At 33.2% G+C, this 27,667-nt stretch overlaps 1 protein-coding gene across 1 annotated transcript; it reads right to left on the reverse strand.

Moving 5' to 3' along the window:
• Positions 1-1,761: 1,761 nt before the first annotated feature.
• LOC143062407 (uncharacterized) lies at positions 1,762-27,443 on the reverse strand. Its single transcript, XM_076234105.1, has 6 exons — positions 27,302-27,443; positions 9,145-9,372; positions 6,785-6,898; positions 4,905-5,132; positions 3,160-3,513; positions 1,762-2,205 (listed from the first exon to the last, which is right to left on the reverse strand). The coding sequence occupies exons 1-6, from the start codon at positions 27,354-27,356 to the stop codon at positions 1,943-1,945; spliced, it is 1,242 nt and encodes a 413-aa protein (XP_076090220.1). The 5' UTR covers positions 27,357-27,443; the 3' UTR covers positions 1,762-1,942.
• Between the last annotated feature and the right edge of the window lie 224 nt (positions 27,444-27,667).

Consider the following 27,667-nt stretch of genomic DNA (forward strand, 5'->3'; position numbering starts at 1 on the left):
GACTCATGTATGAAATGACAAAGTTTCGTTTGAGTTTGATAAAAGTTAAAAATCAAAAACCCCAATAAACGGAACTCCATGAAGAATTCGAATGAAAAGTCCCTTAACAAATGGCAAAATGATATAACGAATGGAAAACAACTATTATATTCTGGACTTAATACAGACATGTCCTTGTGAAGAAAAGGTGAAAATGCAACTACTCTTGCGTACACATTGGTAATGATAATCCAATCAACATAGTTTTTATGATTTCCCCTATTGACGTTAAGTGTAATTAGCAGATACATATTTTGACTAATTGTTGAATGGAGTTTTTCCTTATTTCCTTACTTAAGGTAGCACAATACAAAGATTTTTTTATTCCCAATCAGACAACTTTAAACTGATGTAATTCATTTCATTCTTCTTTATATTTTATAAATGAGGTACCAAAAGAAAGAAGAAAGATTAATCTTTCAAATTGTGATAATTTCATTGTGACATAATTATTACACAATTAATTATTATGTAATTAGTTGCTATATTGTGATGTCCACACTTGAATGAATTTAGCGTCTTTGTCCTTCATAGCATCCCAAAATATTTTATAGATTCTTGTATAACACAGTTTGACCTCCAAAATTGTGTCTCAGATTTCAAAAAAACGTCAATAGAACAAATTTTATACCCAATTGAATTTAATTGATGTTGAAAACTTTATTGAAGATTTATGAGAGAATGAAATACAATAGGAAAAATCTGAGACACGGTTTTGGATCGTTGAATTTTATAACACAGAAAGAAAATAAATAAAAAATGTACTTAAAAAAGCATATTAACGATCAATGTAAAAATAAAGATGAGAATGAAAGAACTGAAAACAACTATTCCAATTCGTATTCCTACAAACACAGATATTGAGAAAAGAGGGGATGAAAGCAACCCATAGCTAAAATTACCAAAAACAGACATATGTAAAGGAAAGAGGGGATGAAGGCAACCCATAGTTAAAAGTAACAAAAACAGACAGATATTGAGGAAAGAGGGGATGAAGGCAACCATAGCTAAAATTGACAAAAACAGACAGATTTAGGAAAGAGGGGATGAAGGCAACCCATAGCTAAAATTAACAAAAACAGAGAGATATTGAGGAAAGAGGGGATGAAGGCAACCCATAGCTAAAATTAACAAAAACAGACAGATATTGAGGAAAGAGGGGATGAAGGCAACCCATAGCTAAAATTAACAAAAACAGACAGATATTGAGGAAAGAGGGGATGAAGGCAACTCATAGCTAAAATTAACAAAAACAGACAGATATTGAGGAAAGAGGGGATGAAGGCAACCCATAGCTAAAATTAACAAAAACAGACAGATATTGAGGAAAGAGGGGATGAAGGCAACCCATAGCTAAAATTAACAAAAACAGACAGATATTGAGGAAAGAGGGGATGAAGGCAACCCATAGCTAAAATTAACAAAAACAGACAGATATTGAGGAAAGAGGGGATGAAGGCTACCCATAGCTAAAAGTAACAAAAACAGACAGATATTGAGGAAAGAGGGGATGAAGGCAACCCATAGTTAAAATTAACAAAAACAGACATCCATAGATTTCCTATTTAAAACTCCATTTGTATACGTAACCGTTATAACCAGACCGAAAATGTGTTTTGGATTATTTCATCGTAATACGTTTTAGTACAATTGTTAAAACAAAGTCCAAGGTTTACAAACGGTAAAAACTTTAAGTATATATTCAAAAATAAATTTATTGTTTTTAGAATAAGTCTTAGTAGGCATATTTTACAGTGGAAACAACTTGGAATTCATAATCACTCAGATCAATATTTTCCTAGGCCCAGGTTATTGCTTCTTGTATTTCATCAAATGTAAAACAACATAATATTATTTTGCATTGAATATAAATAGGAAGCAATAGAAAGTGCTGGTGCTGACACTATAATGGGTTAGGTGCTATGTCAAGAAATACAATAAATAAGACCACACCTATCAAAATAGTTACACTGATACAACCAAGAGATTTTGCAGAAACACGGTTGTCTACCACGCTGGATTTCGTTCTTCTGTTCAATTTGGTCGAATGTTTATCGACACGAAGAATTCTGTTAAGTTCAGCTAATCTTAATTCTAAATCCAGTGTAGTGGAATTGAATTGTGAGAAGTTCTGGCATAAGCAGGCACAATTTGCCTCGGTTACACCTGAAGAAAAATGAAAACTGATGCTTCTTAGGCAGTATAACCTATATATGCTTTCAATCATAACATTTGACACAAAAGATAAAATCAAAACATGAAAAATACTTATATCAGTCAGTCCAGAAGAGCCCTTCGGACGCCAGAAATTATTAAACGTGTTCAATTTCGCACATATCTGAAAGATTGTAGTTTATTTGATAGAATTATTAGACTTCGATTTAAAGCAGCCAAAAATGTGAACTTACCTAACCTTCTGGTGTTGGAACAATATTTATGATTTTATATTAAGGATAACATTTGTTGCTTTGATGTTCTCAGACTGGGATTCTTTTTTATCCTTTGAATATTTTTTTGTACTTAAGACGAACAACCAAAGACTATCGAAGCCACAATAATAAAGTATGCCGTTATTTTTTCCCATTTGAATTCTTTTACATTTTTTCAGGTCGAGGCCTTTTATAGCCGAGTGTGCCGGGTATGGTATTTTCTAATAGTTAAAGACCGTATGTTGATCAAAGTTGCTGGTGTCCACTTCATTTGAACTCCGCTTGATAGTTTTCTCATTTACAATACTTCCTAATCTATCTTTTTCTATGTCAAATCCTACATTTTTTTCCTGTAATTTTAATGAAGTGTCAACATGTTGCTTAGTTATTGTAACAACAACAATCTTTGAAGACACAATAACAATATGAGCACATGGTTGAGGATATCCGTCTTTTAGTTATAAACCTGTGTATATATATATATATATATATATATATATATATATATATATATATATATATATATATATATATATATATATATAAAAAAGTGTAAGATGTGGTATTATTGTCAATGCGACAACATTCCAGAGATCAAAGTCATAGAAATTAACAACTATAGCTCACCGTACGGCCTTCAACAATAAACTGCTATCTAGAACTATAAAATTATAGATAGTACAAATATTACCTCCAATGGTAGTTGTTTCTGTTGATTTAAAGGATTCTGATGACAGTTCCGTAATTGATGTGTGTACATTTGTTATAGTTGTAAACACTCCAGTCTTCACATTAGAGGTTACAGGTTGTGACACAGTAGAGGTTACAGGTTGTGACACAGTAGATGTCAAAGGTTGTGACACAGTAGAGGTTACAGGTTGTGACACAGTAGAGGTTACAAGTTGTGACTCAGTAGAGGTTACAGGTTGTGACACAGTAGATGTCAAAGGTTGTGACACAGTAGATGTTACAGTTTGTGACACAGTAGAGGTTACAAGTTGTGACTCAGTAGATGTTTCAGGTTGGGTAACAGTAGTAACAGAAGCTATAAAAATAAAGTATGTTGTCATGAACATTTTTCACTATAATGAACAAATATGTATATCACAAGAGATAAACGCGATTTGCTTGCATGTAAAGCATAAAAGACTTTATAAATGTACACGAATAACCTGACGGATGCTATATATGTAGCAGAATATGCTTACCTTTCCGGAGTACCTTATATCCCAATCGCTTTTCAGTAGTGTTCGTATTGCTCAGGTCTTTGGTTTTTTATTATGAGTTTTGTATAGTGTTCGTCTTCTGTAGATTGTCAGTTTGTCAGTTTGTCCTCAGCTTAAGAGTCAGAATAGACCATTGGTGTTTTCCGCCTCTCTCTTGTCATATATGTCATTGATTATTTCATCTTGATTGTGTATGCTTCTTAATCATGTAACAGAACTCTCCTCCAATCCTCCAAATGCGACACAGCTCGATGTATGAATGAATTCAGTTAATTTAAATTTATGTTACCTACGACCTTATGATAACATGAACAAAAATAAAGATGGATAAAATAAATTAATAAAAATAAAAAACAAAAAACAAAATTAACACAATATGGTAGTAAAAAGTAAAATAATAAAAATACCGAAATCCGAGGAAAAGTCCGTAATCAAATGGCAAAATACATCAAACGTATGGATAACAACGGATATATTCCTGACTTGGTACAGACAATTTCTTATCTAAAAAACGTCGGATTCGTTAAACCTGGCTTTTATAGCTAGCTAAATCCATTATATTGACAACGATGTGTGAACAAAACAAACAGACTAAACATGTTAATAGGTAAAAATGTCAAAAATAGGGGTTCAGCAGTCAACATTGTGTAATAATCTTATTCACTATTAAAACAAACAAATATTTAAAAAAGAAGCACAATAAGGCATATAGTAAACGACTGCCATTCGTCTGTTGAAGTCATTTTATTTAAATGAATTCGCTTGTTGCAGATACTTAACATATACTGTTATGTCCGTAGCGGTTACACAGGGTTAACTTGACCTGGTGGTTTCATAGAAGATGATGACAAAGGAAATTGTATAAAACGAGGAACAGACGACGGAAGCAGAGTGATAGGAATAGCGTACATGGTTCTATGGAACAGCGAGTTAAAAAAAAAAAAAAACAGTTTCACTAAGACTTATTTTTAAACTACTAGTATACTTTGTTCTTTTCAGATTCCACTTAAACGTATTAGTTTGATATCAACTACCTGTTTGTGCTTACAACTCGTACATCTGCATATTTTGCCATTAATCTAAATTCGCGGAAAGAAATGATAGTAATAAATGGTAAACTATCATAATTGAAACTTAAACTAGATGTCATGTATATCATATTTTTATCAAGGATGATTGTAAAAGAAAAATGGAATAGAAATTCTCTTACGACAAACAGGTATATCACAATATTCCCATCGAACATTTACATCTTGAGTGTAGCACCAAGCTTGTACAGTTGTTCTATCTGAATTTCTACAATAGTTTTCAGCATTAAACTGATAAGTGTGAGCATGTGGGGATGTTGACGACCAATACTGGCATGGAATTCCAGAAGCTGTAACGTTTCTTTTACCTCTGTACAAAACACTTTTTCCATCTTCAAGGCACTCTGGCACTATAATAATAATCTTCATTATTACGTATGATGTTAATTTACCACACAGAAATATATATTGTTACTAAGACTCCGAATTTTTTGTTCTTTACCTTTTTCGATTCCAAGTAAATGCTTTTCATTATGATCATACAAATCTAGATATTTTAGTTGTGATCCAATGACACCCCTTTCTAATCGGTTTGTCTTTTCATGCCTTGAGGAACAACGCCTCGATGCATATAAATAAATACAATTAAAGATTATGATAATTTATTGCGTAATATGGACACAGTCATTTAATGAAGATAACAAAGTACTGCAAATAGAACTGAAATTATGATAGTACCTGCTCCACTTGTTATTAATTCATTTCTAGACATGCGTTGACACTTAAAACACATATATTAAATAAGATATTTTTGTTTGCCCTAAAGAAACTAAAGTGTCTATTCTAATTAGACGAAGGATGTGTGCAAAGGAGAAAAAATGAAAGGCAATGGAGATAACTAAAATTGTGGAAAAACTGGAACCTAAACTAGTTGAACTTATAAATCTTTTAAATACACTTTTGATATAATTTGGTTCTTTCTACTAACAAAATCACTTTATTAAGGTGGTACCAAACACATTGACCAAACTTAATTTATCTAGTTTAATTTTTCATAAAAGTTTGAAAATATATTTACTTTGAGTCTAAATTTGAATTATTGGGGGACAAGGCATTGTTAATATATCTGAAAGTGAAATATAAGAATTGTTCAAGATGTCATTTCTCCGTTTTGTGTTTGAGAAGGGATTATACAAATTTGCTAAACACGAGGACAAACCACGTCGTCTTGTAGGGGTCCACAATAAGTACCCATTTGAATACCGACTGTTTGTGGTGAAATATCAATTCACGCAACTGAACTAATATGTTGTCGATAAACAAGTACAGGATTTTGATGAAATCATCATCTTCATATTTTTTGAAGATTTTTCAATACCTAAAATAAGATTATTTGGATCTACGATGCCAATTTTTGTAGAAAATGCTTAGTCTATCAAGTCTTTAAATTGAGGTATAGAACCACTAATTTAGTGCCGGTCGGAAAGAACATACAAGCAAGTAGTACATATTTTAAACAAGATTGTACCTACGCATAGCTGTATCTTTGTCAACTGCGGGTATATTTGGTTATTTGTAATATCAAATGAAAGCTTGGGGACCTGGGATCACTGTAGAACCCTTGTTGAAAGATTTATTTGAATTATAAAGAAGTATATGAAATTTTGATAGAAGGGCACATTTGACCTGTTGTTCAGATCAGAATTTCCTGTTTTTGTACTATCAAACTTCAGGGAACCAGTACGCTCTAATATGCAATTAAAGGTATGTTGATTTTTGCAGCACAAGTCAGGATGAGGTACAGTTTTGACATGAAATGACTGCCACTTTATTTGAACATAAGACAAAGAAGCCATTAATGCTTGAAATTGCAGAATTAAACATAGAAAGTAACGGGCTATGAATTAGTGGTTTTATACCTTGAGCATGAATTAAGTAACGATCAAAATGAGTAATACGTGTATAATAGAGGTATGTATTCTATGGTGAAGTTATTTGAATTTTTTGATAATTTTGTAGAAATGAGAAGAAATCATGAAACTTCTAACAGATAAGCACTTACTTTCATCACAGAAACTTTCATCTTCAGCTTCAGCACAATCCGCAATTCCATTACATTGCCAATAATCTATGATACATTTCCCATCTTTACAACGGAAAAATCCCTTACTGCAATCTTAAATATGTAAACATTTACAAATCTAATAAGTGAACAGTCATTGTTGAACTGCAATGGCTCACTCAGTGTAGGTATACTTTGCAAGAAGACAGACAAATGCAATGGATTTTAAGAGTTAATGGAGCATTAATCATTTAATTCATAATCACCGATTTGAGGAAAATTCTCCTATTTGATAAAAGCATACGAAACGTATATTCAAAATCCAAAAAAGTGTTAAAAAACAGGAATTTCGTGCGTGTTTAAGTTTAAAATTGAGAATGGATATGGGGAATGTGCCAAAGAGACAACAACCCGACCATAGAAAAAAACAACAGCAGAAGGTCACCAGCAGGTCTTCAATGTAGCGAGAAATTCCCGCACCCGGAGGCGTCCTTCAGCTGGCCCCTAAACAAATATATACTAGTTCAGTGATAATGAACGCCATACTAATTTCCAAATTGTACACAAGAAACTAAAATAAAAATAATACAAGACTAACAAAGGCCAGAGGCTCCTGACTTGGGACAGGCGCAAAAATGCGGCGGGGTTAAACATGTTTGTGAGATCTCAACCCTCCCCCTATACCTCTAGCCAATGTAGAAAAGTAAACGCATAACAATACGCACATTAAAATTCAGTCCAAGAGATGTCCGAGTCTGATGTCAGAAGATGTAACCAAAGAAAATAAACAAAATGACAATAATACATAAATAACAACAGACTACTAGCAGTTAACTGACATGCCAGCTCCAGACTTCAATTAAACTGACTGAAAGATTATGATTTCATCATATGAACATCAGGCACAATCCTTCCCGTTAGGGGTTAAGTATCATACCATCATAACATATATGAGAAGAACATAACCCGTGTCATGCCAACAACTGGTTTTTGAATAAATGTGTTTAGTTCCGATGCAAAGACCCTATAAGTGAATCAATATTAACGCCAAAATATGCAATCTTTAATGACCTGACAACAGTATCGTAACTATATCCCTTCTTAATAAGTCTATTCAAAGGTTTTGTTAGTTTTTGAGGTGAATACTGACACCTTTGTGCTTTATAAAGAATATTTCCATAAAAAATTGGATGTGAAATACCTGAACGTATAAGAAGTCTGCATGTTGAGCTATATTTACGAATGATGTCCTTATACCGATGATAAAATTTAGTAAATGTTTTGACTAGTTTGTGATATCGAAAACCCTGGTGTAATAATTTTTCAGTAATACATAAATTTCTCTCGTTAAAATCTAAAACATTGTTACATACACGAGCGAATCGTACAAGTTGAGATATATAAACACCGTAAGATGGTGACAAGGGAACGTCACCATCTAAAAATGAATAATTAACGATAGGAAATGAAAAATCATCTCTTTTATCATAAATTTTAGTATTCAGCTTTCCGTTAGTGATATAGATATCAAGATCGAGGAAAGGACAGTGGTCATTGTTAGTATTAGCTTTATTTAAAGTAAGTTCAGCAGGATAAATTTCTTTAATATACATACTGAAGTCGTCATTATTGAGAGCCAAAATATCATCCAAATATCTAAAAGTATTATTAAATTTGTTTATCAGATGTTGTTTCGATGGGTCTTTGTTTATTTTTGTCATAAATTGCAATTCATATCAATACAAAAACAGGTCCGCAATAAGTGGTGCACAGTTAGTCCCCATTGGAATTCCGATAATCTGACGATATACGGAATTCATCTAATCATCCATCGAAGGGACCGCCGAAGACTGCCGACAATCATATAGCTTTATATAAACACAAAGATAAGTAAAATTAGATAAGCAGGCACATGTAATCTAACAATGACGATTTATTAAGATCTGTTTATGTGCATGTTGTAGATTTAAAGATATATTTATATATTTTGTTTACCTTTATAGGAAGTAATTTTCTGGTCTTGATCAGTCAAAAAAGGCATCACCATTATTTCAATTTTCAATAATTACGAATGAACCACATGCTAAACAATTGCACAACCTATCTCCAAGGTCAACTTAAAGGTCGAATGGGTGCAGATTCAAATAGGGTTGAATTATTGACTTGCAAGCCGATGATACAACAGGATTGTTTTTTTTCTAGCTTATTTTGACGAAAATAAACAAAATGACTGATAATAGCGAAATATTATTTAAGTAGATAATTTCGTTTTTATAAATGTTTAAAACAAACAAAATCACATTTCTATTTATTTTTATCAATTTATAGCTAATTCACATTTAAAAGGACACCATACTTACTTGTTCCACATAAGTAGACAGGGCAGTACTCCGTTCGAACATGAATGTCTGTTGTGTAACACCATGGGCCTGGGTAATCCTTTGATGGGTTTCTACAATAATTATGATCGAAGGGTTCGCGTTGGTGATTATGGGGACTTTTTAGTTTCCAGCTTTGACAGGTACGTCCAGAAATTGTTGTATTAATTTGACCGTCGTAGCTTTCGCCATACTGATCCACCTTGCAGTCTGTAAATTCATATTACAGGTAAGTCAATACATATATATATATTATATATAATATATATATATATATATATATATTACAGGTAAGTCAATACATATATATATATTATATAAAATTTCAGATTATACATTTCTGTGTTATGAATTTTTATATATGCTAAAAAAAAGAAGGGATTTTATAGTTTTTGGACACCTTTAAGTGCAGGAGTTTCTGGCTACATTGAAAACCCATTGGAGGCCTTCAGCTGTTGTCTACTCTATGGTTGGGTTGTTGTCACTTTGACACTTTCCTCATTTCCCATCTCAATTATTCACATAAACACTTCCACATCATTTTATAAAACTTGGGTGAATTGTCTATGTCTGTTGACTTCAGCTACATTCCAAAATTTAAAACAAGATTAACAACTACAGGTCCCCAAATAGCCTTCAACAATGACAAAAGCTCATACAGCACAGTCAGCTATAAAAGACCTTAAAATGACAAATATAAAACAACTGAAATGAGAAAACAAATAGACTAATAATTGTACAAAACAAAATAGTTCAACCTTTAAGCAAGCTTAAAAGGAATCAAGACATATCATGCGCTTACAGTGCAGCTATTTATTAACAAACTCCATATTCAAACACTCAAACAACTAATTCACAGAGAGGGGTGGAAGTTGAAGCCCCCCCCCTTTTTTTTATCAGTCAATGCATTTGAATGAAGACATGTACACATCAACTCAATTTGTTAATACACATTTCCAGTCTAGCTTTCAATACATTTGTAACGACCTTTAACCCCACTGACAATTTGCGTCTGTGTCCATACTTGTATATAATATATATATATATATATTACAGGTAAGTCAATACATATATATATATATATATATATATATATATATATTTAAAGAATATTATCTTATCTTAATCTTATCCGCTGGATTAAATTAAAAAAAAAAATATATTATATCGATATAAATCTTCGGATATCGGCAAAAATTACTGTTTTAAAGCACTTTGCAAATCGAAATGCATTATGAACCAGTAATCGTTATTTCATGTACGGAATAAGCTATCCCGACTATAAAAAAAGAAGATGTGGTATGATAACCAATGCACATTTCTTCACAAGAGATAAAAAAAAAAAAAAAACACAGATATTAACAACTATAGGCCACCGATAAAAAAAAACACAGATATTAACAACTATAGGCCACCGTACGTCATTCAACAATGAGGATATTCAATACCTTTTTCCTTTCTTTATGGAATACCTGTTTCCAATATAACGACGGATAAGTTCCTATCATTGTCACCACAATCCCCTTCCCTTTCACCCGAATGTGATCTATCGAAATACTTATATTACTAAATGGGTACGTACATATGAAACACAGACGGTGCCACATATGGAGAAGAGTCTGCATACCCTTCCGAAGAACATCAAACCAGCCACTGTTTTAGCGATGTTCGTGTTGCTCAGTCGTTAGTTTTCAATTGTAAGTATTGTAAACTGTTGTTTGTCTTTTTCTTTTTTTTTATCCATGCCGTTGTCAACGCTTATTTCGATCCATGAGTTTGAACGTCCCTGTGGTATCTTTTGCCCCGCTTTGTAAGCAATAATACTCTCTCAGGAAGACAATAAATGAAACACAAGCTCTTAAAATCGTAGTAATTGTAAAAATATCTAAAAAGGACAAAAATATGTTGCAACATTTAAACTTCACCAAAGTTTGGTTGAGGTTGGTATATTTCAACAGTTTATTAAGAAAATTTGGTACTGCGTATATATAATATGTTTTCTGAGTATATACTTGCAATTTAAAATATCATGAATAGATGTTTCAAGTTCTTATCAAATATAGCCAGATACAATGCAATTCGGCGTAATACAAATTACTTGACGGTATACTATACCCAAGTATAACATGTTTCATTCATATTTTGGTTGAATTATTTATTTACATGCACACTATGCATGATAAGTATATTTGGTATAATAAACTTGTATGTAAAAAAAAAAAAGTAACAAAATATAGTTTAATATTTTCGAAACATTTCCTTGACTAAAGCACTAATTAACAGATTAATGTATATTCCATTAAGCACTACACGTGTTATATTATCTACCTTTTTTGTAAACAAAGAAGCTAGTGTAGAAAATCATTCAGGCGAAGACATGAATTATATCCGGATTATTGAAAATTTGTAACTAACATAATTAACCATAATAGATGTTCTATACTAATATTAACGAGGCCGGGAAAAGGTACCGGTATTCGATGTATCAATTAACAAATGTAAATATGTTAATAAAACTTAGTTTTAATGAAAAAAAAAAAAAAAAAACAAAAAAAAACAAAATATAGTTTTGAGTGAAAACATCAACATTATGATTGATAAAAAACAAGTGTTACGAATCACAGTTTATGACTAAACTCAGTAAAGACCGGTCTTCATTTTTACGGAAATGTTGTTAACCGTGCCCGGAAATTTAGAAATGATCCTTGTAAACATATCGCTTCTTTAAATAAACTTATTCTAAAAGGTTACCAATTCAACACTGTAATAAGATCATTGAATATTGTTTTTATTGGTATAAATATTGATTTTGTTATCAGTAAATTAAAAGCAAACTAAATATTACTAGTATGTTATATACATATACACATTCATGGATCTACAATCTGTCGATCTGTCGATACCTGTAACTTGGCATTGCACAATTTCATGTTTTCTCTGACTGTTTATGACGTCTTTATACTAAATCCATTGGATGTTGGATGTGTACGGATTGATTGTTTAGTTTTAGATTCATGATTTTTTTTATTAGTTGTAAGTGGCTTTGAACTAGCTGTCAGATAACTGCGAGTACTCTTAAATCTCTTCCTGGTGTCTTTTTTTTGTTGTCGGGATGTACAAGTACCCGGCCACGTCAACTTGTATTTTTGTCCATCTGATGAGTTAAGCCTTTTTCAACTGATTTTTATAGTTCGTTCTTATGTTGTACTGTTATACCACTGTCCCAGGTTAGGGAGAGGGATCGGATCCCGCTAACATGTTTAACCCTGCCACATTATTTATGTATGTTCCTGTCCCAAGTCAGGAGCCTGTAATTCAGTGGTTGTCGTTTGTTTATGTGTTACATATTTGTTTTCCGTTCATTTTTTTTTATATAAATAAGGCCGTTAGTTTTCTCGTTTGAATTGTTTTACATTGTCATATCGGGGCCTTTTATAGCTGACTATGCAGTATGGGCTTTGCTCATTGTTGAAGGCCGTACGGTGACCTATAGTTGTTAATGTCTGTGTCATTTTAGTCTCTTGTGGACAGTTGTCTTATTCGCAATCATACCACATCTTCTTTTTTTATATAGAACATCCCAATACCCGTTTTTCAACTGTAGCTTAGGAAATGTGAAAATATGTTGCATATGAATAATCGTTCCCTGCATCTTATAAATACAAAATCATTTTCAAATTTTGAATTAAAAAGAACTACTACCGAGAATATTTAAACATTTAAAAGGCCACTGGCTGTGATGGAATTCCAGCTAAAATTAAGAAACATAGTGAATCTGCCACTGTGATAGCTGTCAGATCTTATTAATTTAGAGGCTCATCAGAAAAATCATTACACTACCGCAGTTCTAAAGGACCTCTCCGAAGCTTTTGCTCGGTAACCTAGTTAAATTTAATATGACAAATAATCCTTTTAAACCGTTTCTTCTCATTTGATGTCCCTTTTAAATTCATATTTATCTAATAGATAACAACATATAAAAGTTGGCAACATTCTAAGTAGTTGGGTTAACATCCAGAAATGTTTTGCACGGGGTTCTGTTCTTGGACCTATTTTGTTTTACATTTTTATAAATGATATATTTTTTTTAATTTGATATAGCTGAGCTCATTGCATAACTACACAGATGACAACAAATTACCGTTCTGTAGTCCCGATTTTGACAAGGTATTATCTACATTAGTATATTAATCAAAACAATTGATTGACTGATTTTAAAAGTTTGAAATATTAACAAATCCTGACAAATGCAGGTGAAAGCAGTAGGTAAAAAGACTTTTGAGAAGAGCCAATCAATACATATGCAAAATTCTGAATTATTTTGCGAAACTGTGGTTAAAATTGTTGGGAATATCCATTGACTACCACTCAAATGTTGTTTACATACTAGTTACTTATATAGCAAGGTATTTCAGTATCTTCCCCAGGTGAAAAATCTACTTATGGTAATAAATTCGTGTAAATATTTAGATATGATGCAGCTATACTGTGAAACAGTAATCCGGACAATTTCTTTGCAATGTAAGAACATGATTCAGTCTTGAAATAGTTTGAAATGTCGATGTAATACATGCATTTGATGAATAAATCCTCGCTGTTATACTGTCAGCTCTTCAACTCATTTTTTTAAATACATTATTTTATTATCGTACTGCTTTCCATATTTATTTATTATCTCAAAATGTTAGCCTAAATTTATTGCTTTTTTTATCTAGCGCTTATTTTAAATTTCTTTTACTGCTGCTGACTCGTTGTCAGGTGACCCATAGAGGCACCGCCAACATGAGCTGCTGCTGATTGTATTGTCAAACAGTTTTACTATATCTATTTAAAAATGTTTGAATAAATTTATAAATTGTCATATAAAATAGCTAGAAATATGTAAATCAGTATTTTTCTTGGCTTTATTTTGTTGTATGTTTTATATTTGTTATATGTGCTCTGTGCTTTGTTTTATTTGTTTTGTATACATTTCTTCATTCGGTAAATAGCTAATCAGAGCTTAAGTTTGTATGTTTTGAGATATGCCGAATCAAAATAAAGTTTTCTATTTTGGGAGTATTTCTTTCTAACACAAACGATGAAAACGGCTAAGCGCGCACATGTTTTGATCATTTCTTTCAAACAAACGTTTGCAAAGTTAACATAAACTTTGACAAACTATGCAAACGCTAAAAATGTGTCTGCAGTTTGTCGTTTGTCGTTTGTTAATACAAACGCTGGATTTGTTTCTAGCTTCAACCTGATTTAACGAAGTATTTGTTTCTACATTTGTAAAAAAAGGTCTGTTTACCAACAACCTGTGCATGATTTATTGAAAGTTCAAACAGGGTCATTAAAGACTTATTGAACGATGTATTTGTTTCTACTTATGTAGCGTTTAGAAAACAGCAACAAACGCGACACAACGTTTACGAAAAATTGGTAAGAAAGAAATCAAGCCTTTATTCTGTCAATTAAGAAAAATAGACTTAAAAGAAGCGCAGCATTTTACAATACTTATAAAACATAATTTACAACTAAGTAGAAGTAGTTAGTTCTACTTTTAAATTAATCTTTTTGGCCTTTACTCTGTTTATCAAAATCTGATTGTGAAAGACATTTTTATATAAAAGACATAAACAAGTAAATTAATCAACCCAATTTACTGATTTAGTATAATAAATAGTTGGAAATAAAAAGATATATATCAAAATGATTAAACATAATAATCATTATTTGAGAGAAATCAAAATAAAGGTTAAATATTCAGCATGTTTACAACAAAACTACCACTGTATTCAAATTTCATTGACATATTTTTACAGAGGTGTTCAATCCTTACAAATGCTGAAAGACCAATCAATTTATTCCGCTATTTGCATTTACTTCGAATGACAATAACCCATGCCGTATAGATGCAACCCATGATAAATGTCCATGTACTACATATCATTCGTAAGACTATACACCAAAGAATTAAAATAAAATGTGATTTGTGTTTTGCATATTATTTAGATAAATAAGTACTTTGCTCATTCCGACATCTGTGACGTCCTTTTGGAGTGTCCTGCTGTAATAATATTGTTGTTGAAATCACAAAGCGGATTGATAAGTATGTTAAATGTTTCCAAGTAGTTTGAACATTATTGACCAAAAATGGTATCAAAGACTTGTTTAATTTTAGGAAAGATAATTGTAAAAAATGCCTAGATTGAGAAGAGAAAAAATGTTCCGCACGACTGCTCAACTCACATAAAAACTTTCTGTCTTCACAAAAAACTATTTGAAGTCATTACTATCCAAATGCTTTCAAGGCATCGTCAGTTTTCCGGTGTCCAATAGAAGATTGATGATTCAGGTTTTTTTTGTGTAAACGATTGTTTGTTTTGAGATTGTAGCACAGTGAAGACATCTGTACCCATATTTTGACTATTTTATTTATTATGTCTGTTTTGTTCACGCATCGTTGTAAATATAACGGAATTTGATGCGACTTTCATACAAGTGAGAGGTTTAGCGGTATAACACCAGGTTCAATCCACCATTTTTTACATTTGAAAATGCCTGTACCATGTCAGGAATATGACAGTTGTTGTCCATTCGTTTGATGTGTTTTGTCATTTGATTTTGCCATTTGATTAGGGACTTTCCGATTGAATTTTCCTCGGAGTTCAGTATTTTTGTGATTTGACTTTATACTAAGTTTCGATTAACAAAATGACGCACATGATAATGCAGAGGCTGTTAATTGATCTATGAGTTTTAACACCTTCCAACTGAAATGAAGGGACAATCGTTATACTTCCTAAAAATGCTATAATGTGTATTTTTGCTTGAGCTTCACGTTGGAAATATACCAAACGATTTACAGTAGTATGTCTAATGACATGTTCCAAATTTGACTTAATTATTCTGCCTGTATTAGGCGTTTTTAATTGACAATACCATTTAAAACTTTTTAATGTCCACGTCGTGATGAAGCCCTGGTCACAACTAACCCACGACACATCTATGCAGCTCCACGACATGAAATTTGATCAAATTGCGGTTCATCTGTGATCGTCGTACGACAATCGAACGACAGTTGCACGATATTTTTAGTATCGTGGTGCTGTCGTGTCGTGTGTCGTGGGACAAAAATTGGACATGCACCTTTTTTGCTCTACGATATTTTGTCGTATCACTGTCTTGTGGCTGTCTTACCACAGTCGTGCGACTGTTGTTCGAAAACACATTGTCGTGGGTACCAACATAAACCGTTTTAATAAAACAATCGTCGCAGGACTGTAGTATGACAATCTCACGACTGTCACAAGGCACTCGTGATACAGTCGCACGATTGTCTCACGAATACCAAATTTCGTACGATGCTCGCACAGCATTGATTGTCTGTCGTACGACAGTGGTACGTTCATCGTGCAGCATATTTACGTTTCATTTAGAAGAATACAATTCGGCGGGAATGAATGACTTTTCCACCAGAACGATTATTTCGACCCTGTTGAATAGGCGCCTTGCCTGACTCAAACAAGAGCAAAATATAGTCCTGTTTAGCGTTGATTCGAGCCCGTGAACAGGTTAGTAACGCCCGACGCTGGTGGATTAAGCCATGAATCGAACGGCGGCTGATGTTTGGGTAGTATAGTACGCTGATGCAAGAGTTGGAACGGGAATCTGCCGGTGATTTCGTTAGATTCATGCGGATGGAGCCTGGCATGTTTCAAGAGCGTTTGCATAGAGTCGCCACTCGCATCACAATTGCACAATAGTCGTTCGACAGTGGCACGACAGTAACACGACAGTCACACGTGCATCCCAATACATGAAAACCTTAAAAATAGCCCCAAACAACTCACGATTGTCGTACGATTGTCGCACGACTGTTGCACGACCGACTTGCGACAAGCACACGACAGTACAATTACATATTATTTTCTGTCTTGTACCCATCGTGGAACCATCGTGGGCATGACATAGCTGATGTGACCACTCGAAATATTATTTTGACATTTTGCACGACAGTGCCACGACAACTATTTTATAAATCTTCCACGACAAAAAATCGTACAATCTGTTGTGACCGGGCCTTTACGCTGAACGGTAAATGATTTTTGTCTGTATATCACGAAACATTATTTCATGAAATGGTCAGATATATATTGAATACAGTTTTAGATTGACATGCATGTAAGAAGATCTGTATTGCATAAATAATTTAAGATGGCACCAGACTTGATAAAGAAGATAAGATTTAATAACATTTTGTATTGATTCGTCCTGCATATAGAACACTTAGATGTAATTTTATTCCAAAGTATTATTGTTCATGGCCAAACACACGAAAGCTATTTTTTCTGTTACAAGCTGGGTCAAAAAGCTTAACTAAAACTATGTAGTTATCTTAAAGCTGCATGAAAATTAAGATGGCAAATTATCAGTTAATATGTTGTACACATTATTATAAGTTATCACTGCATTATTTAATTTATTTCATTGTTCTCTGTATTCTATCATATTTGTCATATATGTTTATGCTCATGGGAATGGACATTATTTAATACCTAAATTGTATGAAAAACTGTCCATGTGGACACTATTTCCCAAGACACTGTTATGTCTTACATGTATACCTTGTATTATGCTAAAGCAATGTTGTTGCTAATGCAATAAAGATTCATTCACTTATTCAATAACAGTCTCACTATAAGTAAATGCAGTGATTATGAGACTGCCATCAAAAGTAGTCTCATCTTTACTACTAAAATAAGAGACATATTTCATTGAGCCGCAACTCTTCTAAAACCACCGTAAGCCGGAAATAAATGTGTTATGTCGCACAAATGTAGTGTTTTGTACTTCCTAAATTTGTCTTTGAAACAATCTGTTTTTCCACAGAAATTTTGTATTTGCCTTGTGCAATAGATCTTATTTATTCTTTCAGTGTATATTCACTTGTTTCTGTTTCTAATATGTCTTTTCATTGAATAAAGCAATTTCAATTGATATTTTATACTGTGTCTTTCTATTTTGTGATACTACACAATTGTTTCACCTTAGTGTGAAGGTTGGCGCCAGGAAAAATATTAAAACCCGCTGCATTAATTTGTCTTAAGTCTGGAACCTGTTGTTCAGTGCACGTGGTTGTCGTTTGTTGATGTGGTTCATAAATATTTCTTGTTTCTCGTTTTTTTATATAGATTAGACCGTTGGTTTTCCTGTTTGAATGGTTTTATACAAGTCGTTTTTGGGCCCTTTATAGCTTGTCGCTGGCGTGAACCAAGACTTCTTGTGGAATGCCGTTCTTTGACATTTAATGGTTTATTTTTACAGATTGTGACTTGAATGGAGAGTTGTCTCATTGGCACACATGCCTCATCTTCTTACATTTATGCACTACATTAATCGCATTTGAATGTATTGGTATGATGTTTTTCTTTCTTCTAACAGTAAACCAACCACAAAATGTCAGCATAAAACCAAAATCATTAATGCAAACATAACGGTTTGAAATTGTCGATATAAATGTACTGTAAAAACAATATCCAGTTGATATTGAATTTTGAAACGCTTCTAAAAAAATGATATTAGTACTTTAAGCATAATATGTTTGTTGAAAATATACGATTTTGTATCTATCGTCAATAAGAACAAAGTGTATACTCCTATTTTTCTTAATATATTGGAAATTGACAATGGTAGTAAGAAGTATTACAATTTCAAACACCATGCATAATTGAGGCTCCCACAGGGTACCCCCCTCAGGTTGCAAGGTCGCTTTTAAATTCGTCGCAAGGTCTCGAGGTCGTTTTTAAGTGAAATGTACAGGTCGCAGGTCGTTTTTTCCAACATAAAGGACGGAAGTCGTTTTTATATTTAAAGGATCCATTCAAGTCATTGTTGTGTCGATTCTTCTGTTATTAAACCAGGGACATATATGTTCCTAATTAAACCTTTTAGTTTTAAATCAGTTATTTGGACATTTTGCTGTGCCTTTGGGTTCGGTTGTTCTTGTTTTGTTTGGGGCCATCCAGAGATGGCTGTCTGTAAGTGGGATGTTCCTGCTCTATTGAAGTTCGTGTCGTCAGCTCTAGATTAAATTGTGTGTGACATTTAATGATCAATATGTGATGTCTTCGTGCTATTAACCTTTATCCGTTCTTTTCCATATTGAGACCAAACCAGGACTTGAACTTTTCGATTTTTCAGAACAGTAGTTTCAACCAAACATTCAGTATTTCACTAATCCAACACAATATCTTCTTCTTCTTCCATATACTGCTCACGTTTAACTTTCTGAATATACTGGCAAATTGGTTCTGCATGGTTAAAAACAGGACTAAAACAAATATTGATCTTTAGTTTGTAAGGTTTGTCATTTGAGATTTGAAAGTCACAAATGACTGTGCTGTGGCCGCGATCTCCGGGGGAAGCTTGTTCCAGTCTTTGGTGGTGTTCAAAAAGAAGGACCATTTCCTCCAGTCTTTAATTCCTATTTGTACCATGTATCCATGCTGTTGTATATGTCTGGATATTCTAGTTGGTCTTTGGAGGTACATGTCTTTGCTGATGGCTACTTTGTCGTTGACGATTTTGTACATCATTGCGAGCCTGGCATCTCTGCGTCGTCCTGGAGACTTTTTCAAACCAATTCGTTAATCATGTCTGTGACACTTGATCTGTTTCTGTGGCGCTTGGTGACGTATCGCTCAGCCCTCCTTTGAACTTTTTTCAATTTAGTCTATATGTTTTTGATGATATGGGTCCCATACTGTTGTGGCGTATTCTAGTTGGGGCCTTACTAGAGTTTTGTATGCTTGCTCTTTGATGCTTTTAGAGCCGATTTGTAGGTTTCTGTGAAGGAAACCAATGCTTCCGCTGGCTTTGTTGGTAATGTTGTTGATGTGTTCTCCCCAGTCTAGTTCGCTCGTGATGGTGCAGCCCAGGTACTTAATTGACGTTTCATATTTTAGTACATGGTCATGTAATATATAGTCATATTTGATCGGCTCTTTCTTTCTGGAGACAGTCAGCACGCTACACTTTTCTTGGTGAAACTCCATCTTCCACTCCCATAGTACCAGTTTATCTAGGTCTGACTGTAGTTGTCGGCAATCAGTATCTGACGCAATGGTTTGTTTGGTAGACTACTGTGTCATCCGCAAAGAGACTAACTGTTGATTTCAGGTCATAGACTAGGGCCTAGGACTGACCCTTGTTGGACTCTAGATTCTACCTTTGCTCTCTCTGACTGTTCACCCTCAACTACTACTACTTGGGTTCTATCGGTCAGGAATGCTTCTATACAGCTGTTGGTCTTTCCCCTGATTAATTAGTGATTGAGTTAATGTAGGAGTAGGCTATGGGATACCTTGTCGAATGTGTTTGAGAAATCTATTATCAGTAGGTCAGACTGTTTTCCCAATTCAAGGTTCTTTGTAAGGTTAACAATGCATTCTAAGAGTTGCGTCTCGCAGGATCGTTTACTTCGAAATCCATGTTGTAGTGGATAAAGGATGTTGTTTGCCTCTGCGTGTTTTATAATGTGGCTGGTGACAATGTGTTCGATGATCTTGTAGCAAATACATGTCAGAGATATTGGTCTGTAATATGCTGGGATGTACTTTTGATTATATTCATATTAAGCAAGTTCACAGAACTGTTATAAAATCACCGGGGATGTAGAGCTGGATTTAACTACTGATATACTTTGAACATGATCTATAGATAGGCTGATGGCAACAAGGAATGTCTTGAAGACAAGGCCACGGACGGTGTCCCGCTCAGCGCTTATTTCAATTTTCGAACTCCCCCATTTTTACACAGGTGTTAGTCCATATCATGATAAATAAAGAGTTACTACAAAATTTCCTGAAGATTCGACTTGAAAATTTTTAGGAAATCATCTTAAACGCAAAGGTAAACCAAAGTGTAACTGACGAACGAACAGATGGACGAACAGACCGAAAAACTATATTTACCGTAACAATGTTGTCGGGACATAAAACATAAAACTGACCATCAACCTTACTTGGATACATATGTCTCTTTGGAGCACACACAGAGACACTAGTAGCTAGTGCCCTATGTGCTGGTGGTGACCATCGCCCAAAGTGTATTTGAAGCAATAACCCAGACCAACTTAAATCTTTTTTAAGAAACAAAAATGGTATAGAAATGATCATTACTTGACAATTTGATAGATTATCAGGCTCTACAAAGAAACGAAGACTTCTAACCGACAAAAAGGGTCACAAATAATACAAAATTGATTATTTGAAAACTGCATGTTAGTTTTTAAATAAAAATCAAACTTATAATAATTTGTACTTTATAGTGCTATAAACAATTGGGAACAAATGAAATAAATCTTTGATCCGTTCTCAAGTTTTCATCTGGATACCACCATGGGACGGTCAGACAGATGGGAGTACGGACTGATACACTACCATATAATACTTCACTACTGCGTGTAGTGAAGTATACATGTAATAAAGTAGACCAAGTGTGACAAATGGCCGGAAAAACAGTATGACTGACCATGGTTGGTGGGACCAACAGTTAGCAGTTTATGCTTAATAACAGACATGTCACGGATTTATTTTATCAGATCTACCATCCTAATCGGTCATGACGCCAGCCGATTGTTCCTCCCGATCTAGTTCTACTGGTGGGAAGAACGTAGTTTTCTGACACGATTCTCTGAGGAACAACTCAGAGGAAATAGGCTGAAACAGAGAACCAGTAAACCGCGCGGCGTTTTGCCGATCTGTCAGATAACCGAAATGGTGACCAAGGCCCACAAAGGAAAACATCGCGCCCAAAATGGCAAGGTCGTTTTTAGCGTGGGGGAAGTCGGAGGTCGTTTTTTTCCAAATTGTACAGGTCGCAGGTCGTTTTTAGAAGACCCTCAGGTCGAAAGTCGCCTCTAAAAAGCCCCGGGTCGCAGGTCGTTTTTTACCCTGTGGGAGCCTCATAATTAATTGTTAGGTGTAGGATTTTCAAAACATGTCATAAAAGTATTGAATTTTTTTTCAAATCCGCTACAAATCGTAATTGAGAAACTTATGATGAAGCCTATTTTTACGAGTTTAACCCTAACAAAATGGGAAACATCAATTACGACCCTAGTATAATCCACTTGTTAAGCAAAATTTGAAATCAACGAACCTTTCAGTAAAGTGAGATCTAGAAGACGCACAAACATAGGTTCACATATCTTCTTTCAATATCTTTCAAATAATTAAAATACCCATCTGAATATTAATACATCAAATATGAAAAAAAAAGCTGACGAGATAATTTGTCATATAACAACAAATGAAACGAAACGTACAATGGCAGAAAAGAGAAAGAAAAAGAAACAATTATTAACAATTTCACCAGCAGAGATGTTTTTCGACAACGATAAAAAAAGAAGTAGCAGAAACTATTTTTACACAAATGCACAGGAAAAGATGAAAAAAAAAAACCCAAAAAAACAGAGAGAGATAGTTAAAATATTAATAAAATAAGCCATCGAAGGACATGGCAATATTTTATATGAAATGCATATTCATTTGGGATAATTTGGAAGCACCCTCGTCCTAAGAGTTGAGAGATAGTGGCATTTTTTTCTGCATTTGTTTCACTCATAGGATTAAAATCAGTTTTCAAGTTTCAAAACATTATGAATTTTAAAGTAGCTAAAAATTATGCTAAACGATCATGTATTTTACATACATTCATGACATGAAACTGTAATCAACTGCTTGAAATTGCCGTCGCAGACAATTTGGACACAAACTTACAAAACTTGCATGTGTTTTTTCTCTCTCAAAAGTTTGAACCGTGCAACAGCGTTACTTCAATGTCAATTATTAACGTTCATTTAAAATACTGAAACGTTAGTATAACCCATCAGACTTGGAATTGAGGCAATTGATAGATATTTATAATTTGACAACATGATCAGATTTCACCATACTTGGCCTGACGTAAAACAAATTCAAGAGAAATTATTGATCAAATTGTGACTTTTCTTCTGTTTATGTTTTTTTATTTATTTAAATATTGGCTTAAAATACTGGAAATAAAGCAGTCAAAAGGAAATGATTAATTCAACATTGATTATATAAATTATTCTATTTACTTCCATGCTTTAAGAAACGGACCAGTTGCTGTTGTACTGTCATATATGGTAGAGGTTAGGCTAGGTAAAAAACAGGATTAATCCGCCATTCTACATAATGAAATGCCTGGAATGTGACAGTTAAAACTTTTGATTTTTCCATTTAATTTTCCGATTTGAATTTTCCTTGGAGTTCTGTATTTTTTCTCCACAATCAGTTCAGTAGTTGTTGATCAATTGTAATATCAATACCAAATAAAAATTTGGGATAAAATGTATGTGGTCCAGGGTGTTATGGTTTCAACTGTTTATTAAACACGACGAAGGATTATAAATGATTTCGGTTTTCCAAAAACTGTGTCTTTGAAGGGAATGTTAAACGATTGATGGAATATCATGTTCATATTCATCTGCATTGTAGATATTTGTAACGCATCCACTTGTTTCTGAAATGTTTAATCTCTGGTAGGTGTAATATTAAGGTACAATGTCTGTGATTTGTCTCATTATGTTACTTAGTTTCATATCTGAGTATTTCCTAAATGGTTAGAGAGTACGACCTACTCCAGGAGGATACTTGCTTCAGTTTAAACAATGAAAAATCTAACATAAGTATTAATACACTGTCAATCTTGTTTTCAATTTGTTATGCATATTTGATTTTTTTTTGCTTGTTTCTATCATACTTTGCAAGGAAAATAAAACTTCTCGCTTGTTGAAATGAGGATTGAGTGGTCGGTACCTAACTCAGTTACATGTAGTTTATAACACATTTGATCTCAAAATGTGGCTGAAGATACCAAAAGATAAACTTGTAAGTCGATACCGGTAAACAAACACCGCAACTTAGAAAAAGACCGAGCAACCCGAATCATATCAGACGGTCGAACGGGCTTCAGGAGTATGTAAAATAAAAAATATCTATTAAGTTCAAATATTCATTGCGAAACTACGTAATTATATAAGCACTGATAAATAACTGTTACGCCATTTTGTGATGGAACAAAACTATCCCAGCACTTGCATCTAAATAAATTATCAATTTTTTTTGAAACTGTATTACCTTCTTAATCGTATTAATAAAGCTTATCTGTAAAATGACAAATAAGGGACGAAAGTTCTTAAGCTTAGCGAGATGAAACACTAATTGATGTTGTACAACAATGGCGAAAAATAATAAGATAATTTCCACAGATACTTTTTTTTCTGAAGAAAATCCGATTAGAAGGTTTTAATGGTATAATAGCATTTTATATCTTCACGCTTCACACTATCATACGCTTCAACGCATTCATTTTACTTCATATATGAAACCATATCAGTTTTAAATATCAATAATAGAATACAAAGTGCAATTCTGGTCTTTAATCTGGGGTGAATTATTTCTATAAAAAAACGAAGATAAGCAAATGCTCTGTGTTGAAGGCCATCCGTTGACGAATAATTGTTTACTTTTCATAAATTTGGTTGAGAGTTGTCTCATCGGCACTCATAACACATCTACTTATTTCTATGTAAGGTATAATATATATTCAGTCCGCTTACAAAATGACAATACATCTTCAACTACCGTTAAAAAAGTCATTTACTTATTCTATATAGATTTAAGATGTGGTATGACTCGTGGAGAGTTGTCATACCGTATGAGTGTAAATGAGACAACTCTCCATTCAAGTCAAAGTAAAACATTGTAGGTCAAAGTACGGTCATTTAACACGGAGCCTTGGCTCACATTGAACAGCAAGCTATAAATGACCCAAACATTACTAGACTAAGTGTAAAACTATTCAAACGGGAAACCAATGGTCTATATATATAAGAAGATGTGGTATGAGTGCCAATGAGACAACTCTTCATCCAAGTCACAATTTGTAAAAGTAACCATTAAAGGTCAAAGTACGGTCCAATACTTGGCTCACACCGAACAGCAAACTATAAATGACCCCGAAATGACTATTTCAAACGGGGGAAAAAAACCCGGTATAATCTATATAAAAAATGAGAAACGAGAAACGCTTATGAACCAAATCGACAAACGGCAATGAACCACATTAACAAATGGCAACTACTGAACATTAGATTCCTGATTAGGACAGGTGCAAACAGGTGCAAACAAATGTAGCGGATTTAAACATTTTTATAGATACTAACCTCCACCCTTATCTGAAACAATAATGTAACATCACAACATAGACAGACAAACTATAGAATATCAATTGAAATGGCTTAACTCAATCAAAAGACATATTAACACAAGTGACACTAGGACAGGTGCAAACAAGTTCAGCGGGTTTAAATGTTTTAATATGTACCATCTTTCTTCTGTATTTATTTCTTCAAACATTCAATTTGATTACAAACTTGCTGTATTATAATCCTAAGAGAATGCATCAAATATTGTCGAAATGAAAAATGTCGGTGAAAGAAATAAGCAGGTTAAGGAAAATCGAGATACTTTATAAGGGACCATTACGGTATAACACCTTCAGTGAGTTGGTAAAAATTTACTTGTATCTGGCGTATTGCATGTATATAACGTAGCAAATATTTCGCCAAGTAAATAAAACGAAACCCATATATGTAAATAGACAAAAAAGGCGTCGTACCAGGCATCATGCAAATACGTAATTATAAATCAGGACAAAAACGACACTTAAAGCACATTTGCAGCAATGAATAAGGGTAACAATAGTTTACCAATATTCAAATCTCATTTTGTTACACATATACAAATCAAGGCAAAACAGTCTTGCAGATGGAATCAAACCCCAGCAATTAATCTCTATATTTTGTTTAAAGAAGAGGTTCGGTAAGGCACTTTTCTTGAACTCAGATACTTAACTTTTTTTTATTTTTAAGATGTTAAGTATTTCAAGCAAGTTAATGTATTATGTATGAGAAAGGAAAACTGGGCGAATTTGGTCGCGATTTTCTGACAAAGCATTGTCCGGTACATACAAATGGGGTAGATAATAGATATTTTGTGAAAGTTCACATTGTAGTTTAGATTTAAATTAAATTATGGCTAGGAAACATAGAGTGCAAGATTTGACTAGCTAAATATTCATGTCAGATAGTTCACTAGTTATGATAAACATAATTATTGTCCGTGCATGTTTTTATCTAATTTGGTGCAAACTTGAGATGTATTCGAGTGATGACACGTACATTTTGAAACAAATTTATATTTCCTGCTTTGTTATTTTTAAATAATTATAATTGGATTATGATATTTTGTAATTGGCCATTTAATCCAAATTTTAAAATAGAGCTAAAACATGGGCCAGTCTCATAAGCTGTACCCCTTTGGTAAAACAGTTGACAGTAGGCCTACATTTAATACGATAAGTATAGTCAAGAAATTTAAACAATGTTTTCAAATCATTTGACATGTTAAGTGAAATTAAAAAATTTTAATTTCCAAAACTTGACACGTATAAAATGAAATCTTTGTAGAGTATGATGAGACCCTTTGTTCTCATAAAAGCTTTTTAATTTTTCATCTTTTGAAACTAATGAACGGATCTAAAGTTATGTGACGAAAAGTAAACATAAAATTTCAATCCTGGTATCTATGATGAGTTTATTTCCTACTTTGTAAATGATAGAGCAAACATGGTGACCACACGCCTTTTGTTCGCATTAAAAGCTTTTATCGAGTTCTAAATTGATGTTTGCTTTACGCCGCCTCAGTAGAAAAGACTATATTATGGCGTATTTGTCTATACTCTGATAGGCTTTATTGGTAAAGGATTACGGAATATATTCTAATTTCTTTTATTGTTTCATTTATGATTTGAATTGAATAAATTTGTTTATATTTTTCGATTTGATTACACTGACATGTTTATTTCACCTTTTGTTTAAAAGAAAAACAGATAAATTACTTTAAGTTATTTATATATTTAAATATGCCTCAAAAATCAAAATTGAAAATTAAGTAGATTTATTTTAGAGAACTTAATTTTACACCCGTAAAAATACAATTAAATAATACAGTTCTAATTCTAAATGTACACATAAATTAGCACAAAATATGATATGAAATACCTTCTGCTGATAACACTGTAAACAAAAGAAGATGAACAAAAAATGTAACTCTCATGTCAACGCAGAGTGAATGTTACAAGATTTCCTTATCCATGTGTAATGTTCCATCAATCCTGTTCAAAGAAAATCTCGGAAAAGGAATAAAAATCGTTAAAAGTATCTCTTTAACATGGAATTCTTCCAATCGGCGACAAACACAGTATATTATCATAATAATTGAATCAAAAAGCGTATATAGAACATGTCAATCATTAAGCTGAATCTACTAGTATTGAAAGAAGGGATTAATGGAAGAATTATATTTTGACTTTACTTGATATCATATGGAAAATATTTTTAGAAAGATTAACAAATTAAAAAAAGTAA

The sequence above is a fragment of the Mytilus galloprovincialis genome, chromosome 2, assembly GCF_965363235.1.
Source record: "Mytilus galloprovincialis chromosome 2, xbMytGall1.hap1.1, whole genome shotgun sequence".
In the NCBI taxonomy this organism is placed as follows: domain Eukaryota; kingdom Metazoa; phylum Mollusca; class Bivalvia; order Mytilida; family Mytilidae; genus Mytilus; species Mytilus galloprovincialis.